At 50.4% G+C, this 14,277-nt stretch overlaps 1 protein-coding gene across 1 annotated transcript in view; it reads left to right on the top strand.

The window, feature by feature from the left end:
- PARK2 (parkin RBR E3 ubiquitin protein ligase) overlaps positions 1 to 14,277 on the top strand; it is a 1,159,373-nt gene that overhangs the window by 1,126,274 nt on the left and 18,822 nt on the right. Inside the window, exon 11 of the mRNA XM_012646791.1 lies at positions 3,242 to 3,325. Coding sequence (XP_012502245.1) covers positions 3,242 to 3,325 — 84 coding nt within the window. The remainder of the gene's footprint in view (positions 1 to 3,241; positions 3,326 to 14,277) is intronic.

Raw genomic sequence — 14,277 nt, 5'->3', positions numbered from 1 at the left:
CCAGTGCACCCGTGAGTTCGTTGCAGCACCCCAGAGCACCTTGCTGCAGTGCGGGCACCCAAGGCCTGAGCATTTGTACAGCACCCGAGTCTTGAGTTCTGGACAATGTAATTAAAAACCCAAACATTTTCAAAATCAAATCAGGCTTTCTACATATTTTCCCATTTTGTACGTGACACATTCATGTTATTTAACCGGGAAGGACGTACTGCATGATGTATCTAAATTTAAATTACACTCTCCAGATAGAAGCATATGAGCAAGTGTTGACGTTAGACCATCAGCAGCTACTCCTGCAATGTTCCTCCCCTTCTGCCAGATTGAAGGAGCGAGTCTTTGGTTTTTATGTGCTGTTCCTTTTCCGTTATTTCTTTGTAGTCCATTCTCTGTAGTACTGGTGTGAAAGGGAATTTAATGTCTTTGTGTCAGGAAAGGCCTATTTATTCTGACAAACTGATCAACCTCCAGGGTGTTCCTCTACCGTGAAACTGATTTTATGTATCATCCACTAGCTAATAAGATGTGAATGGTTTTCCCCATCACGCCAAGAGATCAGGCTTGCTTCTCTGCAAAAAGCAGTGGGTGAGATCCTATAGCCAGTTCTCTGTGATTGGGCCTCACGTGCACATTTTTCCAACAGAGCATGTAAGAGCAGAGTGAGGGGTCTGAGGCAATCCCAAAGATTAGCAGATAAATTAAAAAAAAAAAAAAAGTTAGGAGGAAACCCTAGGACCAAACTCACTATTCACTGGATTGAGCTTTCAGTTCAGAGAGAATAACATGTCAGAAACTGAAACCTGGTGCCGTCAGTGATTTGTGTAAGGACATCCTGACACACACACCCTCTCCCACCAACCCGAACCTCTAAATGAAGTTTCTGTTCCACAAAATTTGGGTTCATTCTCTTTACGGTGAGAAGAAATAAGAATATAATATGCTGAAAGTGATGGCTGGAAGATCAATTGTGGCTTCTCTGTAGAAGAGGCCATTTCCTTGTAAAATGCTTTCCTTTTTTGTTTCTTGTGTCCTGAGATTAAGATATTTTTCAGATGAGTTATTAAAACAAGAAGTTGGACATAGGGAAGGAGAGAAGTCTGTTCACATGGTGAAGACAACACAACATGAAGGAAAAATGGTGTAGGCTGATCTTTTTGAGGCAAGAGGAATGGTGATATATTTTGGGATAGGGTTAGTTTTATATCCTGTTTATTTTTGTTTTTCAGTTCAAATCAGTCTTGTCTTAAGTGAAACTGGGCTAAATTCCTGGCTTCTGCTATAGAATATTAGCTTGAGAACTTGGCCTCTGAAAAGCTTTTGAGTCTTCCAGCCTCAGTGTCATTCCTGTATCAGTTATTTATTGCTGTGTAAAAACCACCTCAAAACTTAGTGATTTAGAACAGCAACAATCCATTTGTAATATGACCCAGCTGTGCACCTGGCAGGTTGGTGCTGGCCGTGTACTGAAGGCACAGCCAGGGTCGTTGTGAGACTACGGCCTCGGCTCCTCTCCTCGCGGGCCTCTCCGTGGGCTGCTGGGTTTCCTCACCACATGGTGGCTGGGCTTTAAGAGCAAGCCTCCCAACAGGAAATGGAAGCCACCAGTTTCTTAAGGCCTGGGCCCAGAGAGTGGCACGCCATCATTTCCACCACATTCCAATGGTCAAGTAGTCACCACATCTGGATTTCAGCAGGAGAGACATGAAGCCCAGCCCTCAGTGGGAAGAGCATCCTGCCATCGTGCATCTGTGCCCAGACCACAGCATCACCCACACACCATCCAGCAGGCAGCACTCTCTTCTCTGCCGAAATACTTTCTCTGAATGCAGTTTCTGCTCTGGGAGTTGTTGCCCCCTAACTAGTTAAAGAAGTGGGCATTGAAGGGAAAGGGAAAAAGGGAAAAAGGCATCTCTGACTGGTTTCGTCTCCTTAAAGTTAGGAACACTTAGCATGCCAGGCATGGTTGTAGCCATTTTGTATATATTATCCTGCCTACCTCTCACAATGTCATACGACACAGTTATCATTCTTATCCTGGTTTCTCAGCGGGGGAAACTGAGGCACAGAAACCAAAGTGGCTCTCACAAGGTGTTTCAGGTGGCAGGCGATGGGACGATGACTCCAATCCAGTGTGTCCTAATGTGGACCCACACCCTGAGCCACTACAGCAACCTTCGGAACATGGCTGGTGACAATGAAAAAATGTAAAGTACTTTCTGGAGGGTTCCAGTGATTCCAGACAGACAGCCTTGAACGACCCTAGCTGACATTCACTTTTCCAGCTTTTTTCTTTGTAAGATGAAAGGTAGAGGACAGGTGACCCCTTGGGCGTCTTCATTTCCATGGCATATGAATGTGGAAAGGAGAGCCATCACCCAGGGAGAAGACCCGCTGCAGCCCACGTATTAGCTCCTGGGGCTGCCACAGCCAAGGGCCACAGACTGGGCAGCTTAAACAGCAGTTCATATTCTCACAATTCTGGAGGCCGGAAGTCCAAGATCAAGGTGTAGGCAGGTTCGGTTTCTCCTGGGGCCTCTTTCCTGGGCTTACAGATGGCCACTTTCTCACTGTATCCACGTGGTCTTCCCTCAGTCTGTGTGTTTCTGTGTCCTGATCTCCTCTTCTTATGAGGATGCCAGTCACACTGGATAAGGCCTACCTTAACAACCTCAGTTTACCTTACTACTTTAAAGGCCCTACCTCTAAACACAGTCACATTGTGAGGTACTGGGTGTAGGGCTTGGGCTGGGGGCGGGAGAAAGAGGAGAGACATGATTCAATCCATCACAGCGTGTTTCTCTTTGCTATCATAGGCTTTCAAAAAAATGGACTTTCAATACAAAACAAGTCCATTGACATGGACATACAAATCTTTTATATATGTGAACAAATATATAATGTAAAATTCTTGACGTTCTTTTCCTCGTTTTTCCAACACCAATAATACTTAGCTACAGGTATTTATTTGCATTACTGTCTCTTCTGCAAGACTGGAAACACCTGGAAGAAAGGAAATGTGACTCATCATTCATCTTTGTAACTCTGCTGCAGTGCTTGGAACATTCTTTAGAGAGTGAACAGTCTCATTAAAATATAACTTGATTTCTTTTTGCAAAAAGCAATTTGACATGGAAACCCTCACGCAGGTCAGAGGAATGAATGTAATGAGTTTGGAAAAGGAGAAACATGTTATGGCCGAATGCAGTCTAATGTCCCTAATTAACAGATGCGTGTTCTTTTGCAGCTTGTCTTTTGCCGGGAGTGTAAAGAAGCGTACCACGACGGGGAGTGCAGCGCCCTGTTCGCAGCCTCAGGAATGGTGACTCAGGTACAGAATGCCCGCTCATTCCCCCAAAGCAGGGCTCAGAGCGCCTGCGGGGGGCTGGCCTGTTTCCGGGAGGTCACTGAGAGTGGCACTCTGAGAAAGCACACAGCGGGCTGGTAGCTTACGGCCATGGGAATGGGACTCTGGCTTCTCCCAGAAGGACTTCGGGCCTCAGGGGAGAGCGTGGGCTTCCCAATGGCCGTGTGAGGTGTGCCAGAGCTTCCGTGATAGCGTTTCCCCCGGCGAATGTGGAATAGGGTAAGGCACAGCGGCATGGTCAGAGGAGGCTTTAGAGGGAGATAAAACAACTTAACAACCTCTAATCGAGAGAAAGCAATAGTAATTCTACTTTTATTTTATTTAATGCCTTTGTTTAGAATCTTTGGTGAAAACTATCCCCATGAATGACATGTATAGAGGTATTATATTATGCAACGATATCATTGTGTTTTAGCAACAGCATGCACTATGCTAAGTTGTATTTCAGTCCTGATTAGGTTAAGAGCATGTTTACTGAGCCTTATCCTCTGAGGTGCGATCTCAGGCTTAGGGAAATGCAAATACATTTTCTTTTATTTATTAATTATGATCAACTAAACCCTAAGGGAAAAAAGTAAAAACTTCAACACCGTTGATGAATTTTCTCATTATTTTTCTCTTGATATAGATGTTAACAAGGGTTTCAACACCAAATCTATGCAGATAAATCTTTCAGTCATTTTATTCATGGGAACCTAGTAAATAGACATAGAAATCCCAGAAATTTTAATTTTACAGCAGAGAATTTTAAAGATCTGACTGCTTTAAAATCAGAGCATACAGAAGTATAACCCTTATGGTATTGTGTGGATGTGTTTATCCAATATCAGCATAACTAAATAATAAATATAACTGGTGAATTCAGTTCTTCTCATCAGCTCCTACACTGTGGGCCATGAGCATACTGGGGATTTAGGACAGAGCTGCCATTTCCATAGCAGAGGCAGCAAACGCTCTTTCTGCTGGTCTCATTTTAGCTCAGGGACATTCCAACACGAGCTCACCGGGTACTGACAGCAGGAGCAATGATGGCCCTGTGACCCCTGCTTTGGGATCACTGTCGCAGGGGAGGGTAAGCCTGAGGCTCTGGGCAAGGGAGAGAGTCTAGCAGTTTGCAGCCATGTGCTCTCAGGACAGACAGGGACAAAGCCTTCCACGTGGCAATACTCGAGTCCTACAGTAGGGGGAGAAGAGTGTCACTTAACCTGCAGCTGTCCAGGTCCCTGACCCTCCCGCTCATTCTGCACTCAAGGGGAACCGCGCACGGCCTTGGTGCTGAACAGGGAAGGAGCACAAATGAAAAAAAAGTCATTAAAACCTTACTCAACTCAGAAAAATGGGAAAAAGAAATTTAGAGTTGACTTTAAGCATAGATGACCATTATCAAGGGAACCGTGTCTGCAAATGATATCAATAAGCAAACATTAAATTGAGCATCTGTGTGGGGGAGCAGCCTGCTAGACCCTCTAGAAAAGTGCGTTGATAAGTGTATTTCCCTCCAGAGGCTTGTGGGGCAGCCCTGGGGGAGATTTACAGGAAAATACATATCATCATTATAGTAATATGCTACACTGAAGTGCTGCAAACACATAACTTCATATAACACTTCCCCAGAAAGTCACGGAGGTGGGTGAGAGTCTGTTGAGAGGACAGTTGCGGCAGAGGGCCACGGGACAAAGGCACAGAGGCCAGGATCCCTTCAGCAACCTCTTCTCTCCCACCCTGAGTCTCCAGGCCCAAGGCGGTGTCTGGTCTGTAGACATTTAATAGGTGTGTGCTGAGGGATGGCAGCAGCTATGAAGAAGAGATGTTATTTCACCCGTTCAACAATTGTGTATCAAACACCTATGGTATGTTAGGCATTGTTCTAGGCACTCAGGAGAAAGAGCAAGATGAGTCCCTGCTTTTCTGGAGTATTGGTTACTTCAAACGATCTATCTGATAGGGGTTCTGGAGACCTGTGGGTCAGTCCAGGCCGGGTTATCCCGGAGAGAACTCCAGGCACAGCAGCCTGCGGCCACATCTCCTTGCAGCGACGCTCCCACGCTGGCTCCTGAGCATGGGCCCCGCCTCCTAGTCCCCTGACTAGACAACAGAGCAAACCCACCAACCAAATCGGAAAAGAAAAGTCTGGTGGGCACCCGCTGCCGCAGAACAGAAGGCAAGTACTTGGGTTCTTTGCTGCCATTTTTTCCTAAGTCTCTGAGTCAATCAGCCTCCACAGGAAAGAAACCAACTCAGATGGGCACCAACTCAGATGGGCACTCTCAGAAGAGAGTTTAACAGAAGGGCTGACCCCTGGGGATGGGATGGGGTCACAAGAACCACACGCAAGGTGGAGGGTACCTCAGTGTCTAGCATCTGGGGAGTGTGACCACCTGTCCGCAGGGCCAAGAGGAAACGGATTGCGTGACCCTCAGAGCTGGAGCATGGAGGAGGGGCCCTGGGACAGGAGCGTGAGCACGGGAGGCCAGCGCTGCCAGCAATGGCCCCAGCAGGAAGGGAGCGCCGGACATCCTGACCTCTCTCTCCCACCTCTCATCTCTGGCTCCCATCAGCCACACCCAGCCGAAGGCAGCCCCCGGGGAGCCTAGGGACACAGCCCAGGGCAGCCGGCCTTCCCGACACAGGGCAGGGGGGGAAGAATGCAGAACGGCCAGCACGTTCTCTGTGGGCTAATTTGCCAAGCTTCACCTTTCCTTATCTCAACCAAAGCTACTCGTGGACATGGAAAGGGATGAACCAAACAAGCGATTTCATCAAATTGCAAGACCCAATTCCATTTGGTAATAGAATGAAGGGTTTTTATTCTAACAGAGCCGGCTTGTTTTCTGTTTCCTACGTGTCTCTCAAAGGGCAGTGATCCGGGACGATGACCTCTGCAATTTCGCTGACCTGAAATCTTTGAAAGGATGACACCGTCCACATCGAACCATAAAATCTAATTGCAGCTCCCTTGGAACTGAGGCTTTAGATGCAGCCTCATGTCTGAATTTTGCTAATACGAACAAAATACCCTCATTAGCCATCTTCGCAGTTGCCTTTCAATTCAATGCACTTGCAAGGTTTTTTGCTGTTAGCTGTTGTGACTACTGTTCACTGTTCTTCCTTTCAGAGCAGATCGGTTTCTGCTCTTGGATGTCACACTCTCCAGCCAGACAAGCCCATTTCCCCGGGGCCCCAATCAGCTTTTCCTAGCAGTTAGGCCACTTAACCCAAAACTTAATGCATTTTTTGATTAATGCAATAAATTATTTTTAGAAAAAGCAAACTCCAAAATTGGTTTTAGAATATTGAACAAGTTTTAAATTGAAACTGCTGGGAGTTTGGGGAAGTGGTGACAGAAGATCGATTTTTCACAGGCCGATGAAAGTCTGACCCGTGTGCTGGCCTGTTCATTCTCCTCCTAAGTTCTGGTTCTGCCACATCGTTGCCAGGGGTTTTCTAAAAACAAAACGCTTGCTCTTGCAAACCACATAAATTGATTCATTTTTCCCAGTGGTCCTGAGTAGTTGATGTTACTCTCCCTATGCAGCAGGAAGGTAGACTGAGACTTTATGTGTGTATGTGTGAGTATGTGTTTTTTGGTTTTTTTGTTTTTTTTTTTGAGACGGACTCTCACTCTGTTGCCCAGCCTGGAGTGCAGTAGTGCAACCATAGCTCACTGCATCCTCGAACTCCCAGGCTCAAGCAATCCTCCTGCCTCAGCCTCCAGAGTAGCTGGGACTACAGGCACATGCCACCATGCCTGGCTAATTTTTTTTTTTTAGAGACAGGGTCTTGCTATGTTGCCCAGGCTGGTCTCGAGCTCCTGGCCTCAAGCTATCCTCCCACTTCGGCGTCCCAAAGTGCTGGGATTATAGGTGTGAGCCACCGCACCCAGCTAAGACTTCCAGATTTTTAATGGTGCTATAAAGCCACAAAGCAAGCCAATTTCAGTTTCTGTACCTGATTTAAGTAGTTTGGGAACATCGTCTGCTCTCTCTAATTAACATATCTATAGTATCTAAGGGGAATGTGCCCATCCCTACCTACAAGCTCCTACTCACCTTCAAGACCCAGATCACGTGTCACCTCCTCCATTAAAGCCATCTGCCCACCCGACTCCTTCCTCTAAGCTTTCAGACAGCTGCATATGCTTCTATTATACATTCATCACACTGAAATATCGTTTCCCTGTCTCTTCACTAAAAGTCCGGGCTTCGTTAGTGCAGTGTTTGTACCTGTTGAATCGTTATAGCCCCCAGTCCTGGCACATATTAGACACTCATTAAAAGTCTGTTGAATAAATGACAACTCCCTCCCTCAACCCGTACACCTCCCTCCTCACCAGGAAGCTGGGAAAACACTCTCGAGAGCAGGCTGTAGCTTTGGGGCTGGCTTTTGTCTCAGTAATCTTTTGAATCATTAGAGAAAGTAAGATTCCCACAGTTAACCTCAGTTCCCTCTGCCTCCTAAAAATTAGAAAAATGAAGCCACCATTTTGCCTGGCATAAAAATAATAATGTCTACTTGCATGGTACTTGCTTACAGAGCATTTTCACGTACACCATCTTATTTTGAGCCTCATCTCAACTGTTTGTGATAGACTTTGCTTATCGGTGGGAGAGTGGCCCACAGCTGACAGGCACCAGATTGTCGTTTTACCCAGGTCTTTGAGAGCTGCACCAGCCAGCGCTGATGACACTCCAGTCCGAGTGAAGCAGCCATGTGGCATTTCCACTGTTCTTACTGGTCACTCTGCCTTTGGAGAGAGGGACATAAGTGGGTTAGTATTGGCTCTACCGTACCAGCGATGGCCAAAGCAGACATTAACAGCCACCAGACCCTTAAATGGGTAAAACAGGCCTGATTAAACTCATGGACCTCCCAATATTTTGATAAGAGTGAAAAGATTTATATCACTTTTCCTCTGCCTTTCCTATTAAAACAAACAGAACAACAAAAATACATCAGAGCAAAAGCCCAGAGCACAGTCGTGGCTACCTGCAGCCTGCAGGGCTCCCGCCAACGTTTACTGGGCAGGACCAGGGCCTGGTGGCACCAAGCCCTTCCAGTTTGATTCTTTTGATATTTCAGTAGCTTGAAACCATATGTTTATGTTAAATATCTTTATTTTTAAATGTTGAGAATTAATTGTTTTAATTTTAAACTCATCTATAGGTAGAATTTTGGCTGTATCCTTTGTGTTACACCCCCTACATTATGTGCCTTTGACCCTCATTTTAGCTAAACCTTAATTTCTTATAATCAATGGAAAGAGGGAAAAAGAAGGATATTCAGTAAACATTTATAAAACACCTGTTATGTGCCATGAACAGTGCTCTGTTTTGGACACGACATTAAAGATAGGCCTGGCCTCTGATCTCACAAGGTTTATGATCTAGTAACGTAGAAAAACAATTTAACCAATAATTACAATATTGTACATGAAGAGGCACAAGAGAGCAAGTTCAGGATGCTATGGAAGCATGAAAATCACGTCCAACCAGTCTTCTGGGAGGTTCAGGGAGCTGTTCATTGAAAGAAGTGCGATTGGAGACCTGGAAGGATGAACTGTCCAGGCAGGGAGGGGCTCCAGGGTGTTCCGGGCAAACAGACAAAGCGCGGGGTTCCGGAGAGGAAAGAGAATGGCGTGTTCAGCAAAGCGAAAGAAGCTCCTTGACGGTGGCGTAAAGTGATGGCAGAGTGACAGCTGACCCAGCTGGAGAGGGAGGCAGAGGCCCACAAATAAAGGGCCCCAGAATTCATGTTGAGGACGCTGGAATTCGGCGCAGTGTGCGGCATTAAAGGGAGTACCAAGACATGCCACAGTGGATCTCCTGGGGGCCAAATGTCTTCTCCCAGTTGTATACTCCACTGTATACCTGCGGCCCCACCTCCTCCTGACGCCCAGTTATCCCTTCCAGGACGGAGACGCCTTTCCTTGCCTGCTGGTCACTTGGCAAATGGAACATAAAGTGACCACATGGCCACTGTAGTTTGAAGCTTACTGGAACTCTGGTAGAAATGTTCTCCCGATGGCACCGGGGCCTGCATATCTGCAAGGCCGTGTTGCACAGGTGGAGAGCAGAAACTCCCAGGAGGGCCACTGGGGTGATGATAAGAGGGGACAACCCTACTTCCAGCCCTTGCTTCCTGGACCGTGGCGTTCTGCCTACGGCACGAGGTGGCGGCTGTGGATTCAGAGTGTAAACCTCGTCTTAGCGGGCAGCCCCGTCTCGCAGCGGAGCTCCAGCTGCATCTTGTAAGGTGGGCCCATCCCTCTTATCAGGGCAACAGCTTTTGGGCGGTGCGATATGTGGTAGGACCTGAGTGCCCCATGGCTGTGTGCCCCTGCACACATCCTTTGCTGCGGGGTGGGGGTCTTGGGGCCAAGGCAGTGTTGTGCGAGATCCCGGCAGTGCTGGCAGGGCTCTGTCAAGAAAGGAAGACCCATGCCCAGAATAGGAGTACGTTCCTGTCGAGATGAAATCTCTTCCTCCTCCAGGGTGTCAGGGTCATCAACTTGATGCCAATGGGCCAGACGGTCCCCTTGAGGGATGATGCTACACTCAGGACGCTGCACTGGTCTTTGTTGCCGGCAGGGGGGACGTCGGCGGTGGCAGCAGCAGCATGAGCCATGGCGAGCAAATGCCTGTTCTGTGGGCCGAGGCGGACTCCACCATGCCACCACGATCGGTCCACGCAGGAGTCCTCTGGGCCAGGACTGGTGTGGCCAGTGACAGAGCTGGCCAAGTCGACTGGCTGGATGACTCTGTTATTTAAGGGCCCTTCTATGGTGGACGCTTTCTCGTGAGCATGCGTGTGCTGTGCAAAGATGTGCGCATTCACGCCCACTGCCAGGGGTCCGTCCTCGCGCCTGTTGTGCAGACGCCCTGGTCTTACTCAGATGCCCTCAGTCTTCCAGCTTTCCTCCTTCCAGGCCCCGAACCAGGCTTCCAGGGTGTTCACCACTGCTTAGGAGTTGGTGTGTTTTCCTAATTCAGGACCCTTTTCATTCCACACAGAGTGTGTGGTCAGCTGCTGTCTGCATTCTTTCGGGCAGCTATAACAAAGTACCACAGACAGGGCGGCTTATAAACAACAGAAATTTATTTCTCACTGTTCTGGAGGCTGGGAAGTCCAGGGTCAATGTGCCAGCAGATTTGGTGTCTGGTGAGGGCCACTTTCTGGTGCATAGATGGCGCCTTCTCTCTGCGACAGCACATGGTAGACAGGGCGAGGGACCTCTCTGGGACCTCTTTTCTAAGGGCACTGATCCCATTCATGAGTGTTCTGCCTTCATGACCTCATCACTTCCCAAAGACTCCTCCTCCTGACACCATTGCCTTGGTGATTAGGCTTCAACATATGAATGGGGTGGGGGTGGGGGGGCAGGTTGCATTGCCCAGAGCTCTGCCCTTAGAGAGGATTTCTGCTCACCACTCCCTCTTCACCCTAAAGAAGGTTCTACTATACAAGCATCCACCTGTGGCTTGCACTCGCACGCCAAGCAAGTCAACTGTGAACCAAGCTTGGAATTCCCTAGCCCTGCCACCACCAGCAGGGCCATAGTTTTGACCTTGGAAGAGGAAGCAGGGCCACATGTGGATACCAGGAGTCTCAGCCCCCTGCCTGCACAGCTTGCTGGTGCCGGTGGGCCTGATCCCACACACCCCGTTCCATCTTTGCATGGGTCGCTGTTCAGACGATCCAACTCCACAGGGCTCAGGGGAACACGCCAGGGGCTCTTCTCCAAATGGTGCATCGTTCTCAGCTGCAGAACCCTGGAGACCTTTATTGGGATTCTCTTACAGGCTTGCAATAAGCTCCCTGTGGCCCCTTTTCCCACCACAGACACCTCAAAACCATAGGATCTGCCCACGTGCACAGCCCAGAGATGGGGCCGCTCGCAGGGCAGCCTGGTCCTGCCGCTCTGCCCTTCGCCCCTCTGGGCCCCACTCAGAGCCTCCAGTGCTTGTCTCCCACCAGTGACGGGCTCCTCTTTGGCAACTGGCAGGACCATCCAGGTACCAATCGTCATAGTTCAGGTTCCCCAGGAAACAGCCTGAGACCTGCACGCAGGAGGTGTCCCGGGAGTGCTCTCAGGACCAACACCTGAAGGAAGAGAAGGAAGCACAGGGATTGGGAAGCTGTACTGCAGCGTGGTGGCAGCAGCACAGGAAGGGAACCCAGGCAAGGGGGCTGGGGGTGGGGCCTCCAGCATCCAGCCTGGCCATTGGCCGTGAGTCGCCCCCACCTGCACCGGGGGCGCGACCCGGGGGAGGCAGCGCTCTTTGACAGAGGGCAGTTCCTGGGATGTGGCCCACCTAAGCCCAGCAGAGCCAGTATTCCCAGCGGGTGAGGAAACCCAGTCCCTCACCCCAAGGTGCGGTGAGGCCAGGGGTGCCCCAGAGTGTGGACTCCGAGAGCCAAGGCTGGAGGGCCGAGGAGGGGTGGAGGGGTTCAGGCGGGATCCGCACATCTTGGCAATCAATTAGAGGACAGGGTGCAAGGTGACCCGTTGATGTCGATGCTCGAATTTCTAACTTGGGTAGATGGTGGTGCCATTCGATGGAAGAGGAAACATGGGGACAAAAGCAGATTGTTCATTGTGGACTTCTCAGCAGAGGTGTGCAGCGGAGGAATGGATGTGTAGACCACCTCGGGCCGCAGCCGACCACAGAGAGCCGAGGTTAATAATCCCCGACAGGTTTGCAGGCGGTGGCCAGGCCAGGAGGCAGCCTCCCCTCGGCGGGAGAGTGAGTCGGCCGAGCCACTCGGGTCTTCGGTGCATCTCCTGTGCCTCAGCGCAGAGCTGTCTGTCGCCATCCCTGCTGGGACACACGGCCGTCCTGGAGTTGGGAGGCGGGTGAACTCACTATTCCTGGCATCCAGATGCCCAGTGTATTTCCTGACTGGCTTGTTGGTTGCGGTAGAACAGCTCTATTGACACCACTTCTCTTGAATCCTTGACTCTGGGCACACAGTCTCAGTGGCCGCGCAGACAGGACGGGGGCTGTGACGGGGCGGTGACAGGTCTGCGTTAAGGCGAGTGCATCGGTCTCGTTCCAGAGCACTTAGCCCCTGGGGAGCGGAAATGGCCCTGGGCTGATAGTCACAAGAGCCGGCTTGATCTCCTCCTTCCGGGTGGTCACTCAGATGCTTTCCGCCTCTTTCCGCACTTGCCACGCGGGGCTCAGCGTGAGTAACGCACTGAGAATGTGCGCGGACGCGCTCGTAAGTTGTGCGGTACAGAAAGGGTGAGACTTGGGGTTTGGGCCCTTTGAAGCTGGATGCTCAGCGCCAGGCACTGTGGAGAGAGGACGAACGATAAGATTGAAAGACACGCGAAGGCACACCTGCACACGCGTGCACGCACGCACCCGCTGACGCTCATGCAGACCCTTACCGCGCAGACGCGGGTCCTCAGGAATCTTCTCCTCTCCCGGGACTGCCCCGCAGAAGCGCCGGCGCTGGCGCCTGCTGCGGCCTCGCGGCACCGGCTCCTCTCGCGGCCGCCTCCCTCCGCAGGCGCCTCGGCGCCTCAGCAGTCCCTCCCGCCCTGGGGTCCCCACCGGGGCCACAGCCTGCGGGGCCCCCAGAGCGCAGCCCGCCCCCCACGCCTGCGCGGAGTCCCCGTCCTGCGTGGCCCGACTGGGGGCTTCGGGATTCCAGAGGGGGTTGCGGGTCCTGGCAGAATTGCTAAAACAAGTCGAAGTGTGAATTCCTCGCCTGAATTGTCAAGTCTGTACCCTGTAGACTGGACTTCCCAAACAAGCCGTCTGAACGACTCAGTCACGTGGAAAACACTTCTATAGAAACTTACCGCACTACACACCACACACCCATGTCACACCCATGTCACACATGACATCACACACCACACACACATATACCTGACACACATACCACACACATACACACCATACACATACACACCGTACACACACACATACCACACACCACACACATACACACATATACCTGACAGCACATACATACATACCACACACACACATACTATACACATACACATCATACGCACACATACATACCACACATTACATACATACCACACACCCATGTCACACACGTCACACATGACATCACACACCACACACATATACCTGACACACATACCACACACACCATACACATACACACCGTACACACACATACATCGCACACACCACATACCTACCACACACCACATACATACCACACACCACATACCTACCACACGCCACACACCACACACATACACACAGCACATACACATAACACGCACGCCGCGCACGGCACACCACACGTCGCACACCCCACGGGACTCGTGTGATCTCCAGCAAAGGAAAGCAGGCCCTGGCGATGCCCTGCCCGCACCGGCAGCAGAGCGCCTCTCGTGCGCCAGATGGCGCCAGCTCCTTGAGGGAGATGCTGTGTTTTCCAAGAACCAAAAATGAAATAAATGGCCTGGGCAAACATAACGCACACCACTTTCCAAGGCTCGCCAGCCACCTCCACGCAGCAATGCCACCAACACAAGGGGCGAAGGGATCGCAGAACTGTGTCCCCAGGAGCAGCATTTCTGAGAGGTGAATCCTGGCTCCCATCAGTCCTTCCTCCGCTGACAGGGTGAAAATAGAGGTGGGCGTGGGGTGGACAAAACATTGTCGCTGCACAGGAGGGCTCGTTGTCCAAGTGGTCACGAGGAGGAGAGTGGCTCATTTCGTGTATTCGATGACTTCCTATCCCACGAGCAGTCGTCAACGCAAGCACAGAGCAGGGCACATGGGAACCGATCGTGGTTGCTCTCTGGACTTGCATTTAATTTCTTTCAGCAAGAACCAGCTGTTCCCAGCCTCCTCCTGTGAGGAACCCAAGGCAGGGCAGGATGGACGTGAAGCCACAAGATGTGAACGGTCTTGAAAATG

Source organism: Propithecus coquereli, unplaced genomic scaffold (assembly GCF_000956105.1).
Source record: "Propithecus coquereli isolate 6110/MARCELLA unplaced genomic scaffold, Pcoq_1.0 Scaffold25, whole genome shotgun sequence".
Taxonomy (NCBI): domain Eukaryota; kingdom Metazoa; phylum Chordata; class Mammalia; order Primates; family Indriidae; genus Propithecus; species Propithecus coquereli.
The sequence above is the reverse complement of the archived record's forward strand: the minus strand, read 5'-3'. Positions and strand labels throughout refer to the sequence as shown.